General features: G+C 46.3%; 1 protein-coding gene across 1 annotated transcript in view; it reads right to left on the reverse strand.

Annotated features, from left to right (window-relative positions):
- Window positions 1-21,342, reverse strand: part of SHISA6 (shisa family member 6) — a 389,490-nt gene that overhangs the window by 308,672 nt on the left and 59,476 nt on the right. The window contains exon 4 of the mRNA XM_034790260.1: window positions 4,708-4,803. Within this exon, the coding sequence (XP_034646151.1) occupies window positions 4,708-4,803 (96 nt within the window). The remainder of the gene's footprint in view (window positions 1-4,707; window positions 4,804-21,342) is intronic.

Genomic DNA, 21,342 nt, shown 5'->3' on the forward strand with positions numbered 1-21,342 from the left:
GAGGCCACTGACCAGTATTACAGGGGGAATCTGAGATAGAGGCCACCTGCTGGTACAACAGGGAGCATCTGGGATAAAGGCAACCAGCTGGTACTACAGGGCAAATGTGGGATAGAGGCAACCAGCCAGTACCACAGGGCAAATGTGGGATAGAGGCAACCGGCCAGTACCACGGGGCAAATGTGGGATAGAGGCAATTGGCCAGTACCACAGGGCAAATGTGGGATAGAGGCACCCGGCCAGTACCACAGGGCAAATGTGGAATATAGGGCCACCAGACGGTACCACTGGGTGCATGCAGGTAATAGCAGAGTATTGTTTTCTATGTCATATTAAGACCCGAAGCATAGTCAGGTGCTCAGATACCATACTGACTTTGCCTGCACCGATACTTTTCAAATGTTTCACCATTCCACAGCCACTGGTGCAGCCCCACATGGACCATTGCAGGCAGGCTGCCAGGAGTTTTACAATCACGTCATCCAGACCAGCACTGTGTAGACTCATGGGGTTATGCACTAGCATTCCCACCTATTGCCTCAGGACGGGAGCAGGCACCAGTGCCAGTGTGAAGGTGGAAGACTTGCAGAAAAACGGCTTGCATAGACACAGCCAGCAATGAGCTACAAAGCTTGTAACATTAGTGATCTACAGCCACCCAAAACCAGAGCAAAATATTTCACATAGTGATTTCTGGAAGAGCTCAGTTTTGTCGGATCTGTAAGAGGTGTGAGAGATGTCTGCAGAATTACTGGAAATAGCCTGGGGCAGAGTTTTGTGTGGGGACAGCTGAGTCATCCAGGTTTGTAAAATACATGTCTGTGTGTGATTTTCTGATTTTGTACCAGGCATTGTATCCCATTGAGGGTCTGGCTTGAACTGACAAGGTCAAAGAAAACTCCAGTAAAAGTACACTTATACCCTAAAATGTGACTCTGTAATAATGTCATCGTAGGACTCCATATCCACTGTGTCTCATTGCTCCCAGATCTTTTGTGCTCAGTTTAAAAGTATCAGCCCCACAAACTCATTCTGGGATCTGAGAGGCAAGCTGAGTTCTTTATTTCTCAGATGTTCTGGAGGTCAAATTTCATCAGCTATCCCTGTGAAGTCCTAGTGTCTTCAGATGATGTAACCAGTGACACCTGCATAAACCCACTTAAAACTAATTACAGTACACAGGTGCCAAAGGGGAGAAAGGTATTGCTCTGGTGTAAACTGAAGTTATAATTTGGGGTGCAGAATCTTTATTTCAAGCAATGATCAGCGAGATCAGAAAAGCCCAGGCTGAGTTTGTGGGGCTGGAAATAACACGCTTTTACCTGCAAACTGAGAAAATCTGATTTGGCGTCATTGAGAATCAGTGAATATTGGAATCCACTTTGCCAGGTTTGCAGGGCTACTTTTCAGGGAGTGTCCATTCTCTGAGGTTATCAGTCCATACTTTGCCTACCCATGGCTCAACACATCCGGTAAAGCAAAGACCTGCCATACCTCAGCAGAGCAGGATGAATGGAATTTGTCCTGGGAATTGGAATATCCTCAAGCGGCTATTATCTGGTACAATCAAAACCACAGAGCTCCCAATTCAAGGGAGAAAATGTAAGCAAAAGAACATTCGTATAATACATTAGTTGAGATCTGACAAGTTCTAGTACTCAGTGACCGTTTCTTTGTTTCATTGGGTAGTTGACTGAGGAGGGAGATCAAAGAAGAGACTATACCTCACCAATAAGAAGTTCTGTGGTTTGAAAACTTTGGATGTGTCCCCTGATCCTCTGCACTGAGAGTAGAGGCCTTTCCCCTGGTTTGGAGAATACACTATATAGTGATTTTATAGACTTTAGTGTCAGGCAGTGATGCATCACCTGGCAGAGTGTCATACAAGAATCATAAATCACAATCTCCCAGGAACTTGTGAATGTCAGGCACTTGAATTCACTGATGTGGTATCCATGGTGCTTTGCCACGTCTCACATCCCCATCTCCTTCCCAAAATAGCCTAATTCTAAAATATTAGTCAGCACTTGGAGTGCTGCCATAGCACAGGAGACAGTTGAGAAAACAGAGAAAATGTGTCTCCTAGTGCAAAGAAATATTAAGATGCACTTCCCGAGGCTCTGTTCAAACCAGAGACAGAAGCTACTGGCATGATACCATAATAAATGGGGCAGGAGAAAGCTGTCGGGTTAATAGAGGGTGAGGTAGTGCAGTCACCTCACACATTGGAAATCACCCATGATGAAGCCTCAACATGAAGCTGTATTTCTACAAAGAAGAATTGTATCGGACACTTTCAAATTTGGAAGCAAGTCTCTCAAAGCTACAGAATGCTTGCTGGGACATAGTCTCTTTTGTCTACGAGTACAATTATTCTGACAATTAGAGCCAACAGGAAAATTTCAAGCAAGAGTGCAGCAGATATGCCTGGAAGGATTTTCAAAAACTCCTAAGTGACTTGAGCACAAGTACCACTGAAAATGCTCCTAAGTCACACCTACCTGTTGCATCCAAAAAAATCCTGTATTCAGAGCACAGACAGACAATTATGGCTGCAAATAGATAATGTGACACAGACACTTATGTGCCCACTTATTGATTTATACATGCAAATATGGCAGTTTGCATGTGCAATCAGTGCATGCACTTTTTAAGACACATCAGTGGTGTGCAAACTTGAAAATTTGCCCTTAAAAGTTAACCACACTGAAATACCATTTAAATGTGATATAAATCTGTAGACAGTTTAAATTGAATCCCAAAGGCCAAGGCAAACCGATAGAGAACACTGAGATGATTGACTTCATACACAACTAAGGCAGGCAATTTTCTTCAAGCAACAAAAGTTAGTTGTCCACTTTGAAAAGTATGTTCCTATCTTTGTGACTATCAGTTTACATATAGATCATCTATTCTCCCATCTTCTTATTGATGGGGAATGTATGGTGTGGAACTCCCAGGAAAGCCAACAGCTGGTGTGTATAAATCATCTATCTGCACATTTAAGGAAGAATAGACCCCCCTGAGCCTCTTCAGTTAAGGAAGGAAGGTAGATTTTATTTTACACATAGAAGTAACTGAACAATATTGTACAGTAAATTGATTAAAGATCAACTAAAATATCTGAGAGGGAGGAGCATGTTGCCAGGCCCTGCCCAGGGGATCCCAGCAGTTAGTCCCAAGTGCTCTGGACACACCATTCTGTGCTCTGCACCCCAGCCTGAGTGCACTCCCCATGCTCATCATCTCAGCCTAAACACGTATCCCATCATGCTCAGTGTGAGCTCAGGCCCTGATAGGATATGAAATAACAATAAACCCCCATTTCTGAAGGAGGCCTTATGTGTCCCACCATCCACATGTCCTTCCTTGCCCCTTTTTAGCCCCCTCTCCCCTAGAAGGTTAGTGGTGTGTCCCTCTGCTTCCTCCTGGCCAGTGCTCTACCCAGGATGGAAGTGCATTACACGTCCCATGGGTGCTGCCTCAGCCTCAATAAACTTTATTTAAATACACACAGACATACACAGACAATATACAGATATTTGTTTCTTCTCTGAAAGTTCTACAGGACTGACACCGCTTTGGATGACACTCATGGAGAATTTTAAAAAGTGCAGCAAATGTATGAAAAATAAAACTCTTTTAATGGTGGTCATCCACGGAAACAACAATAGATGTACGTTCAACCAGGCGGGCACATGGACACGGCTCCACACATAGTACATTGGCTCTGTATAAGCATCTCCACATACATTGTGTCTATATAAATGTACAACAGTCTCATAAGTCAGCAAGGAACAAAATCAGATTAGTATGGACGTGGCACACCTTTGCACTCCCAGCGATATGATCCACTGTCCACATACCAATGTGACTTTGTTAGAATATGGAATGTAAACACAAAACTGGTTCAAACAAACATTCGCACCATCTACTATAGAAACCCCCGACATATGCAACAATATTATAAAAGGAACATTCACCTTGGGGTTCTGGTGACAAGTTACTCAACACCAGCTCCTGCAGTTTTGTTATCACCATAACTCCTAAACAGGATTATATGTTTGCTTATCTAATATAGCTACAACTATCTTTCAACATAGATTGTATATACAGTACATATACACAGAACATACACAGCACACAATATGTATATTTATGTGTTTTCATGTTTGTACAGTATATCACAGATTATGTGAACACAGAATATATGGACGTGGACCTGTAAGAAATCATTTTATAAAATATTTGTAATACCAAACCAAAACAACAACAACAACAACAACAAAAACAAAATTCCCACAACCCGGAAATCAGTTGAATAAACAAAAATCCCCACTCCTGAAATGGTGCCAGCTACCCCCTTGGGTGGCATTACAGACCTTTCTGTTCCCAAGATAAAAGCAGCAGCAAGAGGGTCAGTTTGCATCCATGCTCCCAGAAAACACAAAGCAATACAAGTTGTCGGATTGCAAACTCAGAGTGGTGTCTGTATTCCCTAATTCTGCACTCCCCCTCTTTCCCTCACTAGGGTGTAAGAGACTCTGCCAGCGGCACAATATTTAACCTGCAACAAGATGTGCTAGAATAAATCTACTGACTGCAGTCCAGGACTGTTATCTCCTATCACTTAGAACCCAGCTTCTGAGTTATAGCTTTTTATTTAAAACAATCTTTTTATTTAGCAAAAAATTGTTTCCACTGTACCCTTCACGTGTCCTCTTCCTAATGTGACAAACCCGGAGGAGATGAAATTATGGAGATCTGGCCCTCCACTTCGATAAATATCCTTCCCATAGTGACCTGCCAAGGCAAATGACAACAAGCAAGGCATTACTCAACATATCCATTACGCCATGCATCCACATTAGCCCCAATTCAATGAGAGCCAAAGCCCCGTCATATAGTGAGACAATAAAAGGAAAGCGAGGACGTGAGAGGCATAGAGAGTTCAGAGAGCAGGAATATCTAAACACAACACAAATAGAGTGTAAATTGCAGAGGAAAAAAACAGCGTGCCTGGAGCTCCCAGGAGTTACAAACACTTATGAATTACTGATAGGGGAACCTCAGAAGAGGTTCAAAAACCAAAACCATGGACTCAAACACCCCACACTTTAGGCAAGTAGGCCCATCTTTAGATCAAAGATTCAGCAGCATTAGGACAGGTATGCCAAAGTGATCAGAACTATCCAAACCTTTGAGACTGAGAAACTGGGCTGGAAATCTTGTGAGAAACAGCTCTGATTCTTCCTGATGCCATCTAGGCTGGGGGAACCCTAGATATGCCATTCCTGATGAGTATCAGTGCTTCTGCTTCTGGTCTCAAATATTTTGAGCTTCCAGGCTTGTCTACACTGAAAAGTGACATTGGTATAGCTATGTTTCTCCAGGATGTGAAAAATCCAGCATGACCTAACCCCTGGTGTAGACAGTGTTAGGTCAATGGTAAAATTCTTCCACCAGCCTAGCTACTGCCTTTCGGGGAGGTGGCTTATCTACAGCAATGAGGTAAATCCCTCCCGACACTGCAGTAAGCGTCTGTACTGAAGTGCTAAAGCAACAGCAGCTGTGCCTTTGTAATGTAGACATAGCCTCAGAATTAGTCTGAGTTTAGTTAGAGTTCACTATAAAAGTGCAGGTGTCTCCCTACACTATCCAAATTGGTTTCCCTGTCCCTATTAAAGATATGGTTGGAGAACCTGCTTCTTAGCTTTGACTCATTCTAGCTGAGACAATGATACATCCATTGGAGGTGGGGGTCCCCAGACACCTTCTTACTGCTGTTGCTGGCAGAAAAGCACTCCCTTGGTGCTGCCACCCAGTTGTGACAGTTAACACACAGGAATAGCACACCCCTGACATTCGCTGCCTCTTTAATACCAAGAGATCCTGCCTGTGCATCCCCGAGACCATGTGTCGTTCTGACACAAGAGCAAAATCAGCTGCTTGTGAACGCCTCCCTTTTCCACGTTATTAATTCTTCTGTTCCTCTTCTTGAACAGAGTTGCAAATGAGACTGGAGCCAGTGGGAAGGGAGGGAGGCGGGGTTCAGAGGGACACAGCAGTTTTCTTTTTTGTCTGCATTTTCGTGATGCCTTGGAGTCTAGCTACAACAATGACTGACACTTTATCAGTGCCTAAGACAGGCAGATATTTTTTCATGTAAATAGGGATAAAAAAGAAATATGCACATATGCTATCACATCTAACTGATGGCTGTGATTTATACATCGCCTCTGAGAAACTGCTGGAGTCAGAGATCAGGCAGTGAAAGAGTATGAAATAGCGCAGACTGACTGGAAGATTAAAAGATTGTTTGCTAGTTTGTTCTCTGACCCTTGCCATCCCCTCTTTAGTGCAACATAAGAGTTAAATTAAGAGTTTCCCATGGTAACAAAACAACATCATTTGAACAGAAATCATGTTTCCCCAAGAGCAGCCTGTCTCAGGACAGTTCAAATACCAGTAGTTTTTCTCTTTACAGATATATTATGGGATGATGTGTCTATTTAATGTATTCCTTTATTCCCACTCACTTCTTGTCATTTCTCATGGCCTCCTAATGTAAAATTACTGATATATGAGTTCTCACTTTCAAAAGTGCCTAGAGGAGAGCTAGCGGGACAATCATAGCAGCTATTATTCACACAGACATTTTTATAATCACCACTTGATTGGAATGGTTCACACTGAAACAGAATGCCATTCCCACTCCATCCCTTCTCTGCAAGCCCAAGAGCTCGAGGAAGTACCCATGCGGAGTGTGAAGAAAACAGAGGTATGTGAAACACTCAGGGAAATGAAAAACCAGGCAAAATCCTGGCTTATTTCATATTTCGTTATCTACTCACAAATAGCTGCTTTTCTGAAAAAAATATGTTGTTTACAAACATGTATTTTTCCAAATGCAAAAGGGCCAGTTCTGAACAAAATATGATTTTGTGTCTCACCATTGCAGGAATTATCCAATGACTGGAAATACAAAAATAGCCATTCCATTGATGTGCTAGGCACAGCAAGAGGGCAGAAATGTTCATGCCAAATCCCGCAAGATGTTGGATTTTTCCCAGCTCTCCTGGGTACCCAGCAAGTTGCATAGTGTGTGATACCACTCTCATCAGCTGGCATCAGAAGGGGTTGGAAATATGGAGAAGCACTGCCTGGAAGTATCACCCCCAGGTACAGCACTCCCAGGATTAAAGCTCCATCTTTGTCAGAGCCATGGTATTCTTGAACCAAAATGCAATTCTGAGATTCTCCTATGGGTTTGCAGCCATGAACAGGCAATTGCTGGGTAAGACTCCTCCAGAAATGATTATGATGTGTCTGTCTGCACAGCTCCAGTGGTGTGGAGTGACAGAGTGAGGTGGGTTTTTAAATTGTGTTAAATAATCTTCATTGGAAAATAAAGAGGTTTGGTTTTTTTAAGCACGGGCTGACCCTGGGACTTCTTGCCCTCTTCTCTGTATATTTTATGATTTCTGCAATTTCTTCCCTGTCAAAGCCAAGATGTTCCTCATCTTTGGCTTTAGCAACCAGACAGCCTGCCCTCCCTGCCTACTGTTGGTATCTGTCCCTTTTCTTTCACTTTTCATATCTTCTGCTATAAGCTGTGGTTCTATGGCAGCCTTTCTCAAATGCGGTGACCAGGGGATTTTCCTGCACTGCCCACCGGCTCCAAGGGCAGACTTCAGCAACCCCCACATGTCTTCATCCACAGGACTCTGGGGTCAGGCTTCAGACCCTCCACCCCTCCCTTCTTCAGCCACGGGACTCCAGGGGTGGGCTTCAGCAGGGCCGATCTTACCAGGTGCTGTGGTCAAGAGGCAAGGAGCGGGATGAGCCTGGGCTGTGAGGCCGCTTAGGTCAATAGCAGAGGATCGTCAGGGCCCGGGTGGTGCTGGGGAAAGCTAGCGTGTGGTGTATGGGGGAGTCCCTGGGGTGTGTGTGGGGGTCCCTGGGGATGGGGGGAGGCAGCGGGGACCAGGGGCACCAAAATACAACGGTACATTATTTTTATTATTGAGTCTTACATAAATAAATTAGAATGATTTGGACATGTCTGTGTGCGTATTTGTTTGTTTTTCCTAAAATTAATGAAGTATTTTAGGAAAATTTGTCAGAGCAGCCACCAGCAAGAGTTGCTGGCCACACACTGTGGCCACCAAAAAATTGGTTGTGAGACCCCCTGGTCTAAGGAGTTCTTAGGTTTTTGAGTGTGGGGCCATGGTGTCTCTTGGGTTCATCTCCCAGCTGTCCTGGGCGTGATCGCTTCCTGTTCCGGGTGCTGGGAAGGAGTGAATCTTTGCTTGTCAAACTGTCCTCCCCTCCAGCTCCCTACCCATAAGCCTGCCCGGATGTGGGCATCTGACCCACCCAAGAGAGGGCAGAGCATAGGCCTGACACAACTACCCCGCTCCCATCCACTCTGACCAGAACAGAGTGAGCCTGTCCCTTTACCTCGGTCTGTCCTCTCTCTGTTGTCAGTCTGTCTTTCTTTGGGTGGCTGGGGACATTCTTTTAACAAAATCACAGCTTTGTAGATAAGCTGAGCACTAGAACTGGGCAAATAACTGGTTGTTCAGCTCACTGGCAAGTTCCAAAGAAACGGGAAACATGTGTGGTTTGAGTTAAACCAAATCCAGCATTAGGCCATAAATGACCATTGTGGTCGGCCTGATCTCCTGCATAACACCAGCCAGAGACTTAACCCAGGGACTCCTGCATCAAGCTCAGTCACCACTAGAGCGCCTCTTTGAAAAAGACTTCTAATCTTCACTAAAGTTTTTGGCTGCCTTGTTTGCAGGTGCTGTGTGGGGTTCCTCCGGTCTGGCATGCTGGGCCTCCTTTGGCTGCTCACAGGACATTTTCCCCTTTTCATCTCCACCGCAAGAAAATTAATTAGTTAAACTTTAAACTATTGTATCCTACAGCAAGCTTCCACACAGAAAGCCACCCCCTTTGTTGTCCCCCCGCCCCCCAAGCAGTGGGCAGTGCATTCCAGTAGACAGGGCAATTCAGTAGGACTCATAAAGACACAGGTTCTATTTCTGATACTGCAGCTGGGTGACCTGGGGCAAGTCATAGCACCACTCTGTGCCTCAGTTTCCCATCTTAAAAATGGGTTACCTCACTTGTAAAGCACTGTGGGGGTCTATGCTGAAGAAGAGCTAGGTTTTATTATTATTAAATCCTACAGCACATTTTTCTTCCAACTCAAAGCAGTCACCCACATATCTTGATTTCCTTACAGGGAGTACAGTACTTTATTACACAGTACTCCTCTAGCCAGACTGAGTCTTTAAGTTCTAGTTCTTTCATTTCATGTAAAATCTAACAATGCTGCTTTTGATTACCATGTTCGTCTCTGGCTCACTCTCCCCTCTCTCTCCATCACACACACACAAGCTTGGGAAGGCCAGGCTGTGGCACTGGAGAGAGAGAGGAAGTTAACCCTTATATTACTGCAATCTTCAATAGATGGAGTTCAAGCACAGAGGAGAATGACTCCCTCCCATAAGATGTAGGACCCAGGAAATGCAGAGCAGATGGGGGGGTTTGCTCATCACACAACAAAGGCAGACTCTTTAGGGCATACAGAACATTTCTTTGCAACTGCATCCTAAGTAAATTGCATATGGAACGAACTTGGTTATGAATAGCAATTACAACTCCAGCTCTGGGACAACAGAATTATTAGAGCTGAACTAAAATGCTGTTATCTACCTTTCGGAAATGTTATTACTAAATAAGGATTACATTACTCAGGAGAGGGGGATAAGGGCTTTCATGTATAGAAGAGAGGCACCTGAGTGAAAAATGTTGGAATTACATCCCACTGCTTATAGGATTCCCTAAAAAAATTATAAAACTAGGAATGAGAGGTCAGGCTCCAAATTGCTCAATGAAAACATTCTCACATACATCTTAGAAGAGCAAAATGTTTGGGGGGGATTAGGGAATAAAGATGAAGCCCATCCCTGGTGCATCTCATTTCTGCTGGAGTCTTCTCACTGGGCAATTTTAAACATTTCAGCGACCGGAGACAAAGTATGTCAACAGCACAGACAATTCTAAGGTGTGTGTTAGATGCACAGAAAAATGCTATGCATTCCCTTGGAACTGAGAAATGACATCTGTTTATCTTGTCAATCAAACGTAATGATCTCTGAAGTTAAGGAAAGGTGCAACTCACAGAGCAAAATAAAATAATTCTCTGGGCTAGCACAGAGCTGCTGAAGAGCATGGAGCACCCAGGCAAAATAGTTATTGCAGCTGACCACCAATAATCACCCCTGTTTGTGGAAAGTAGCTGCAGTAATTGGCCAGCATTAGACAGGGCTCCTGGCTGAAGGCTACCCTCCGGCAGGGACTTGTTTATAGTCAGGTCAGACATCTTGCTATTTTACCACAGCATGGGAGGTAGATTACCAGAGATTACAATGATAACAAGGTGCCCCAGAGGGATCATACAGAAGGCAGCTGTGCATTTCTAAAATTTTCTATCAGAAAGGCACAGTTAGGGTATTTCTCCAGGTTTAACAGCATTTGTTCCAAGATTGCTGTGCGGATCCCACGTGTGGAAATGCAGCAACAAAGAACCAAGGAGAATTCAGGGTAGGCTAGGGAGCTTGGCAACACTTCATATCCCTGCCCTGGATACTGGAGATGCCATTGTCAACACTCACTTCCCGGTGCACAGAGATGGAGGTGCTGGGGTTGTTCCCTAATCTAAATTACACTGGTAAAGCTGCAAGGCAGCTTGAGGAATAGAGCATCTGCCCTAATTCACATACTCTGTGAATATGAATGACTATATCTGCATAAATTCTCTCAACGATTTCTTCCATCTTTGCCTCCTCCTTGAGCTTCCCTATCCTGCCTCCAGCTGGCTGCCTCCTCCCTAGAACCTTGAGTTTCTGCCCACCCCCCTCTGCCTCTCCTTTCCTCTCTCAAGTCCCCACCTCCCATCTACCCTCTACCCCACCACATCCCAGAGTTCTCCCCTCACGTGTTCCCTGACCATAAAGACCCTGCTAGAGCATTGTCTCCAACCTCAGCCCACCTGTGGCCATAGAGATGGGGCTTGGACCGCCACCTGCACAGCACCCCCTGCCCAGTGCTCCAGCCCTAGCTTTCTGGCTATGGGCATGTGGGGGGCTGTCCTATAGGCACAGATCCTGATGGTTCAAGGCCTTTGTGATTCTCATGAAACAGAAGACAGAATCCGGGGTCTGAGCTGGAGAGACCGAGCAGCTCTGCCAGGCTGGCCTCTCCCATGGTCTGCCAACAGGAACTGTGTCCAGGGGCCTGGCCTGGCTGGAGTAGGGGTGCAGGGCTCAGCAGAAACAGTGACCCAAGGCCCTGATTTTCAGAGGTGCTGAGGACCTGTATCTAGCACTGACTTAACCTGGAGTTGTAGGTGCCTAACGCCTCTGAAAATCAGGCCTGTAACTTGGCACAAACTCAGCACAGGCTCACCACAAACTCCCTGACCTGAGCTTAGCTTTGGGTTCAGCACAGAGCCTGAAGGCAGGGAGCTCTCCAGCACTGCTAGCCACAGCCAAAAGCTTGCGTCAGGTCCCCACAATCATGAGACTGACCTGGAAATCAGGAGAGCTGTTGTTTTTAATAATGCCTTTTTTTTTTAGGGGTGAGGTGGGGGAGGTATTTGCCTGCTGTTTTCTGAATATTTAGAGAGCATGCTAGCATTTCTCTACAGCCAGCTGCTTGCTTTCACTGAAAGCTGGGATATACACATCACCTGGGCGTTACGATAAAAGCCAAATATTGCCAGATTCATGAGAAAGTCAAATGCAATGGCAACATGGCTCGTCCCTGGCACCGGGTTTTGTGACAAAAGGTCCAAGCTAGAACCAGTGCCAAAGCCACAGCCACATGCAGCACACCCAGCGCCAGCCAGATTCACTGCAATGGGTTATGTGAGCCAGTGCAGTACTTGTAAACATTCCTGACACCAGTGAGATTTTGTTGCAAGCCAGAAAAAAACGTGGAAAGTAAAATCAAACCGGGTCGGGATCTTAGTAACATTTCCCTTAGGCTATTGTTCCTCTCATTAGATACAAGGGAGATTCATAATCAAATTAAGTATCTGTGGCCTGGTCTACACTATCACTTTAATTCGGATTTAGCAGCGTTAAATCGAATTAACCCTGCATCCGTCCACACAACGAAGCCGTTTATTTCAAAATAAAGGGCTCTTAAAATCGATTTCTGTACTCCACCCCGACGAGCGGAGTAGCGCCAAAATCGATATTGTCATTTCGAATTAGGGTTAGTGTGGCCGCAATTTGATGGTATTGGCCTCCGGGAGCTATCCCACAGTGCACCATTGTGACCGCTCTGGACAGCAATCTGAACTCAGATGCACTGGCCAGGTAGACAGGAAATGCCCCGCAAACATTTGAATTTTATTTCCTGTTTGCCCAGCGTGGAGAGCACAGATGACCACAGATAGCTCATCAGCACAGGTAACCATGCAGGCCGATAATCGAAAAAGAGCACCAGCATGGATCATACGGGAGGTACTGGATCTGATCGCTATATGGGGAGAGGATTCAGTGCTAGCAGAACTTCGTTCGAAAAGACGAAATGCCAAAACTTTTGAAAAAATCTCCAAGTGCATGATGGAGAGAGGCCACAATAGGGACTCAGATCAGGGCCGCGTGAAAGTCAAGGAGCTCAGACAAGCCTATCAAAAAACAAAGGAGGCAAACGGTCGCTCCGGGTCAGAGCCGCAGACATGCCGCTTCTACGCCGAGCTGCATGCAGTTCTAGGGGGGCCCGCCACCACTACCCCACCTCTGACCGTGGATTCCAAGGCCAGGATAATCTCATCAGCTACACCTGAGGATTCTGTGGACAGGGAAGAGGAGGAGGAGGAGGACGACGAGCTTGCGGAGAGCACCCAGCACTCCGTTCTCCCCAACAGCCAGGATCTTTTTCTCAGCCTGACTGAAGTACCCTCCCAACCCAGTATCCAAGACCATGACCCCATGGAAGGGCCCTCAGGTGAGTTTACCTTTTAAAATATAAAACTTGTTTTAAAAGCAAGCGTTTTTTAATGATTACTTTGCCCTGAGGACTTGGGATGCATTCACGGCCAGTACAGCTACTGGAAAAGTCTGTTAACGTGTCTGGGGATGGAGCGGAAATCCTCCAGGGACATCTCCATGAAGCTCTCCTGGAGGTACTCCAGAAGCCTTGCCACAAGGTTTCTGGGCAGTGCAGCCTTATTCCGTCCTCCATGGTAGGACACTTGACCACGCCATGCTTGCAGCAAGTAATCTGGTATCATTGCATGACAAAGCCTGGCAGCGTATGGTCCCGGTGTTTGCTGGCAAGCAACATCCGTTCTTTATCTCGCTGTGTAATCCTCAGGAGAGTGATATCGCTCATGGTAACCTGGTTGAAATACGGGAATTTAATTAAGGGGACAGAGGTGGCCGTTCCTACTGGGCTGTTTGCCTGTGGCTGAAAAGAAATCCTTCCCTGCAGTTAGCCAAGTGCGGGGAGGGGGGAGGGGGGAATTGGCCCAGAGCTTTTCGCGTTTGGCTAGCAGGGATCTTCCCTGATACCAGCCACGTGGTGGGGGGAGGGATAAAGCGATCATCCAGAGAATTGGATGGGAGGGTTTAGTTTGTTTTCTGCTGCTGAAGGTTAACAGGAAAACCGCAGCACTCAACTGGCTTTGCTTGGTATGTGGGAAAGGAGGGCGCAGAAGCTGAAAGACAATGGCTTACCATGGCCGAATGCAAGCTGAATTCTGTTGCCCGGACCTGCGTCTGTGATCTCTAGCAGCAAAGCCACAGGCACTCAATATTAAGAGGCAAAATGCGACCTTGTACTGAAATCACATGTGCTATGTAATGTGAATAGTGTTGGTCACCGTGGAAGAGTATAAGCATTGTTCTGCAAAATGTATCTTTTAAAAAAATTCTCTCCTTTTTTCCCTCCCTCCAGCAGCTGCAAATTTTTCAAGCCTCCCTCCTCTGTCCCGAACACTATTTCAGATAAGGCGTCGGAAAAAGAAGACGCGAGACGAGATGTTTGCAGAAATCATGGAATCCACCCGCAGTAAAAGAGCTCATCTGAATGAGTGGAAGGATATGGTTTCAAAGTATAGGAAAGAAGTCAGTGAACATGAGGAGAGGAGAGATGCTTAAGATGAGAGGTGGTGGCAGGAAGATCAGAGGAGGCAGGATGCAACGCTGGGTCTGCTGCGTGAGCAAACAGACATGCTCCGGCGTCTGGTGGAACTTCAGGAATGGCAGCAGGATAACAGAGTGCTGCTACAGCCCCTGTATAACCCCTCTCCCCCCTCACCATGTTCCATAGCCTCCTCACCCAGACGTGTAAGAACGCGAGGGGGGGAGGGGGAGGCTCCGTACACCCTCCCATTCCACCCCAGTGGACAGCCCAAGCAAAAGGCTGTCATTTTTTTAACCTTTTTTTAGTGGCCTTTTCCTTCCCGCCGATCCTCCTCCCAAACCCCACCCGGGTTCTTTCTCTCTTTTTATAATCAATTAATAAAGAATAAATGATTTTTAAACGATAGTGACTTTATTTCCTTTGAAAGCAAGGTGGGGGAAGGGAGAGGGTGGGTTCCTTACAGAGAATGAGTCAATAAAGGGGGCAGGTTTTCATGAAGGAGAAACAAATAGAAATTTCACACTGTAGCCTGGCCAGTCATGAAACTGGTTTTCAAAGTGTCTCTGATGCACAGTGCTTCCTGGTGTGCTCTTCTAATCACCCTGGTGTCTGGCTGCGCGTAATCAGCAGCCAGGCAATTTGCCTCAGCCTCCCACCCCACCATAAATGTCTCCTCCTTACTTTCACAGAGATTGTGGAGCACACAGCAAGCAGAAATAACAATAGGGATATTGGTTTGGCTGAGGTCTGAGCGAGTCAGTAACGATCGCCAGCGACCTTTTAAACGGCCAAAAGCACATTCTACAACCATTCTGCACTTGCTCAGCCTGTAGTTGAACAGCTCCTGACTCCTGTCCAGGCTGCCTGTGTATGGCTTCATGAGCCATGGCATTAAGGGGTAGGCTGGGTCCCCAAGAATAACAATTGGCATTTCAACATCCCCAACGGTTATTTTCTGGTCCGGGAAGTAAGTCCCTTGCTGCAGCCGTTTAAACAGATTAGTGTTCCTGAAGACGCGAGCGTCATGAACCCTTCCCGGCCAGCCCACGTTGATGTTGGTGAAACGTCCCTTGTGATCCACAAGTGCTTGCAGCACCATTGAAAAGTACCCCTTGCGGTTTATGTACTGGGTACCCTGGTGCTCCGGTGCCAAGATAGGGATATGGGTTCCATCTATCGCCCCACCACAGTTAGGGAATCCCATTGCAGCAAAGCCATCCACTATGACCTGCACATTTCCCAGAGTCACTACCTTTCGTAGCAGCACCTCAGTGATTGCTTTGGCTACTTGCATCACAGCAGCCCCCACAGTAGATTTGCCCACTCCAAATTGATTCCCGACTGACCGGTAGCTGTCTGGAGTTGCAAGCTTCCACAGGGCTATTGCCACTCGCTTCTCAACTGTGAGGGCTGCTCTCATCTTGGTATTCTGGCGCTTCAGGGCAGGGGACAGGAAGTCACAAAGTTCCATGAAAGTGCCCTTATGCATGCGAAAGTTTCACAGCCACTGGGAATCGTCCCACACCTGCGACACTATGTGGTCCCACCAGTCTGTGCTTGTTTACCGGGCCCAGAATCGGCGTTCCATGGATAGAACCTGCCCCATTAACAACATGATCTCCAAAGCACTGGGGCCCGCGGTTTGAGAGAATTCTGTGTCCATGTCCATGCCCTCATCACGCTTGTCGCTGCGCTGCCGTCGCCGCCTCCTCTTCGCCTCATTTTTCTGGTCCCGGCTCAGCAAAAACTGCACGAGAACGCGCGAGGTGTTTACAATGTTCATGACTGCTGTCTTGAGCTGAGCGGGCTTCATGCTTGCCGTGGTATGGAGTCTGCAGTTTTCACCCAGGAAAAAAGGTGCAAAATGGTTGTCTGCCATTGCTTTCATGGAGGAAGGGGTGAGGCTGTACCCAGAACCACCTGCGACAATGTTTTTTGCCCCATCAGGCACTGGGATCTCCACCCAGAATTCCAATGGGCAAGGGAGACTGCGGGAACTATGGGATAGCTATGGGATAACTACCCACAGTGCAACACTCCGGAAATTGATGCTAGCCCTGGTACATGGACGCACACCACCGAATTAATGTGCTTAGTGTGGCCGCATACATTCGACTTTATACAATCTATTTCCAAAATTCGAATTATATAAATTCGGATTAATCTTGTAGTGTAGACATACCCTAAGTAAACGTATCTAATTAGTATTACATTTATACCAAAAATAATAAGGGTCATCTACAGGGGCTCCTGCTGTACCTTGTGAAAACCACATGAGATGGCCTGCAGAACAACCAGCTCGTCTTCCCCACCAGGCCTGGTATCTCCCAAAAGCCTGCCTCTGCAGCCCCTGACCTATGCAGATGTGTCTTGCAGCACACTCTGAAGGTCAATAGACTTGGGGTAAAATGTTCAAAGGTGCCTGTGTGACTTAGGAGCCTGAGTTGGCCTGAAACTCAATAATTCCCTTTTAATTCGAGGGGGAGCTGGCTTGAGTGCCTCTGCCAATTGCAAGCGTGGCACTATGGCCCCTTCCCTGCTGCAGTCTAGTACTGGGTTATAGAGCATGCACAACTTGCTGAGCGGCAGGGTAGGGAAGTCGTGTATCAAGACCAATCCTGGAGCATTAAGTTGTACAAACACTAATGATGCATAAATCCCCAATCATTCTTATGCAACCCTCAGTGCATCAAATTCCAAAGTAAGTTCACATGGAGGCGGCTCAGACTGTACGGTTAGTTTGTACTTCAAGCAGTGCCTGGTTTATTTGTAAAATTACTATCTGTCTCTGCATTTTCCTTCCCATCAGACTCGCTCAGAGAACCCCAGATGTTTGAGTCAAAGTTCGTGTCCTTATTTGGCATAACTCAATTCATGTCTCCCTCTCTCTGAATTGGCCAGAAACTGAACCCAAGCCTCCAATGTGGCAGGGGAGACTTCTGAATCACCAATGGTCTGGACAGGTCTTGTAATAATCACACCTTCACATTTACTGTACAATATCCCCATGTGGACATTTAATAGAGATTGAGAACAGTTTTATACTAGTCCAGAGAATTTTGGATAAAAGTATCCACATGTTGGTTTACAAGTGCTATAGCAAAGATCTCATTCACAATTACATTCTATAGGTTTTACAGTGATGTCTATAGATCCCTGTTTATTTCCTCTAGCGCCCAATTGGTATCATCCACGTCACGTTCTATCGGATTTTCTAGGCTAGGATTTTCAAAGGCGCCTAATGGAATTAGGTGGCTAACTCCTACTGAAATTCTATATAGAGTGCAATTTGTACTTAGAGGGCCTCCGTGGTAAAAACATTCATCAATTATGCCACCAAGAAGAGGTTGGAAGGTAAAACTCAAATCAATGCAACTGTCCAAGCTGCTCACCTCAATTTTGTCATGCATGCTTGTTTGTCCCACTAAAAAGTTTCCTAGGTCAAAACAGCTGTTCTTAGCTTTTAATAACTTCAAGCGAAATACCACTGCAGGAAAAAAAATCCTTCCACCACTTATGTAAACTTGACTGAACATCTAGGAACGCTGTGTTATATTAAAATGTGATCAAAATGAGTCCTGTTCTTTACTCAGATATGGCTACGTTTTCTAGAGCTATGATTTTTCTTAAGGTCCAACCCCTGTTCTGCAGACATGAATTACAGGCACAAATCTGCGTAATTATGCAAAAGTAGTCTGATCTGTGCCTGCAGCTGAACTGCAGATGTCAAATGCACATGTAATTGAATTCCTCATGGAAAATGGGACCACAAATTTTGTGGCTGCAGTGTGTATCTGCAAAGGGGAAGCTTGACTTTCTTAAACTCTGGCTCAACAAAGGTTATCTCTAGTGATAAACAAAAGATATCAATTAAACATTGTCTATGTTATGTACGAATGGTAAGCTGCTAAAAGTGGAAAACAACAGTTGCATAAGTGGCTTATCTATCCATCTTTCCTTTTTGAAAGACCTGGTGCAAGAGAGCATTCCTGTATTACAAATGGGAAATACTTTTGGAACCATTAATATCTCTTACAATGAAAGAAACTTGTACGTGAGATAAGTATCTATCCATCCATCCTCATGCACACCCATTATCATCTATCTGTCCATCTATAACCATACACAGCCATCATAAAAAAATAAGAACGGTCATACTAGGTCGGACCAAAGGTCGTCATCTGGCAAACAGAGGCTAGGGCAGGGGTGGACAAACTTTTTGGCCCAAGGGCCACATCTAGGTATGGAAATTGTATGGCGGGCCATGAATGCTCACGAAATTGGGGTTGGGGTATAGGAGGGGGTAAGGCTCTGGCTGGAGGTGCGGGCTCTGGGGTGGGGCTGGGGATGAAGGATTTGGGGTGTAGGAGGGTGCTCTAGGCTGGGAATGAGGGGTTCAGAGGGCAGGAGGGGGATCAGGGCTGGAGCAGGGGTACGGGGGGGAGGGGCTCTGGCAGTGGGTGCAGGCTATGGGGTTGGGCCAGAAATGAGGAGCTCAGGGTGTGGGTGGAGGATCTGGGCTGGGGCAGGGGATTGGGGGGTGGGGGTGAGGGCTCCGGATGGGGGTGGGGCTGGGAATGAGGGGTTTGCGGTGCAGGAGGGTGCTGCAGGCTGGGATTGAGGAGTTCAGAGGATGGGAGGGGGATCAGGGCTAGGGCAGGGGATTGAGGCATGGGAGAGGGTAAGGGTACAGGCTCCAGGCGGCGCTTACCTCAAACAGCTCCTGGAAGCAGCAGCATGTCCCCTCTCCGGCTTCTATGCAGAGGTGCGGCCAGGCAGCTCTGTGTGCTGACCCATCCACAGGCGCCGTCCCTGCAGCTCCCATTGGCCGCAGTTCCCGGCCAATGGGAGCTGCAGGGGCAGCCCCTGCAGATGGGGCAGCGCGCGGAGCTCCCTGGCTGCCCCTAGACGTAGGAGCCGGAGGAGAGACATGCCACAGCTACCAGGAGCTGCAACACGCGCGCGCAGAGTGGCCCCCAACCCCGCTTCCCAGCTGGAACGCGGGAGTGGGGCAAACTCCAGACTCCATTCCGCAGCGGGAGCTTGAGGGCCGGATTAAATCAGCTGGTGGGCCGGATGTGGCCCATGGCCATAGTTTGCTCACACCTGGGCTAGGGACACCATCCCTACCCACCCTAGCTAATAGCCATTGATGGGCCTATTCTTCATGAGTGTATCTAGTTCTTTTTGAACCCTGTTATAGTTTTGGCCTTCACAACATCCTCTGGCAAAGAGTTCCACAGGTTGATTGTGCGCTCTGAAGAAATACTTCTTTTTGTTTGTTTTAAACCTGCTGCCTATTAATTTCATTTGGTGACTCCTAGTTCTTGTGTTATGAGAAGGACTAAATAACACTTCCTTATTTATTTTCTCCACACCAGTCATGATTTTATAGACCTCAATCATATCTCCCCTTAACCGTCTCTTTTCCAAGCTGAAAAGTCCCAGTCTTATTAATCTCTCCTCATATGGAAGCTATTCCATACCTCTAATCATTTTGTTGCCCTTTTCTGTACCTTTTCCAATTCCAATATATCTTTTTTTGAGATAGGGCAACCACATCTGCACACAGTATTCAAGATGTGGGTGTACCATGGATTTATATAGAGGCAATATGATATTTTCTGTCTTATTATCTATCCCACATTGAATGGATGTTTTCAGAGAACTATCCACAATGACTCCAAGATCTCTTTCTTGAGCGGTAACAGCTAATTTAGACACCATCATTTTATATGAATAGTTGGGATTATGTTTTCCAATGTGCATTACTTTGCATTTATCAACACTGAATTTCATCTGCCATTTCGTTGCCAAGTCACCCAGTTTTGTGAAATCCTTTTGTAGCTCTTTGCAGTCTGCCTGGAACTAAAACTATCTTGAGTAGTTTTTTCTTATCTGCAAATTTTGCATGTAAGAAAGTGCAACACTAACGGTGACTCACACACTGGGGGTGGGAGTTCAGCAGCCAAAAGACAGACCAGAAACACAGCATCATCTTCTTTAAAAATCTCAGGATCTTTTGGCCCAAGCTCATGACTTTTAATCCCCATATACACCCATCATCTATCCCCATACAGACCTCTTTGACTACCCACCAGCTCACCTGTCTTCTGGGTGCCCTTTATGGTCATTTATGTCACCACAGGACATGCCAGTGGAATCTGCTTGGCACAACACATGGTCAATGACGACTGTCGTTAATCACTCTCTAGTCACTGACCCAACCATCCGTCCACCAGGTTTTGATCTGCCAAGGCACCTGTGGTCATCTCTGAACCGGAAATGACAACTGTGTGGCCAATCTCTTTAAATGGTTTTTTTCTAATGACCCACGATCCAGCTGCGGTCAACTTCAGACTGCGTCACATATCATTGTCGAGTGCCCACTGACTTATTTTCACAGCAGGCTACTGGCTCTCCACCTGGCTGGGCACATAGAGCATATGCCGATGATGATCCATCCATCCATTGTATCCATCTCCGTACACATCCATCATCTATCTATCCCCATGCACACCCGGCATCCATTCATCCATCCATCCCCGTACACACCCGGCATCCATTCATCCATCTATCCATCCCCGTACACACCCATCTATTTATCTGTCTAGCCATTCCTATACAAACTCATCATCCATTCATCTATCTATTCACATACACACCTATCATCTATCCAACCACCCATCCCCCTCCACAGTCAACATCCTATCTATCCTCATACACACCCATCTATCCCCATACACAATCATCATCTATCTATCTGTAGGGGGAGGGATAGCTCAGTGGTTTGAGCATTGGCCTGCTAAACCCAGGGTTGTGAGTTCAATCCTTGAGGGGGCCACTTGGGAATCTGGGGCAAAATCAGTACTTGGTCCTGCTAGTGAAGGCAGGGGGCTGGACTCGATGACCTTTCAAGGTCCCTTCCAGTTCTAGGAGATGGGATATCTCCATTATTTTTTTTTTTATCTATATATCTATCTATCCCCATCCACCCTGTCTCTCTCTCTCTCCCCCCCCCCCATCTATCCATCCCCCCGCACACCCATCATCCTATCTATCCCCATACTAGGGTGATTTTATAGGGACAGTCCCGATATTTGGGGCATTTTCTTCTATAGGTGCCTATTACCCCCCATCCCCATCCCGATTTTTCACACTTCCTGT

This window comes from Trachemys scripta, chromosome 14 (genome assembly GCF_013100865.1).
Source record: "Trachemys scripta elegans isolate TJP31775 chromosome 14, CAS_Tse_1.0, whole genome shotgun sequence".
NCBI lineage: Eukaryota > Metazoa > Chordata > Testudines > Emydidae > Trachemys > Trachemys scripta.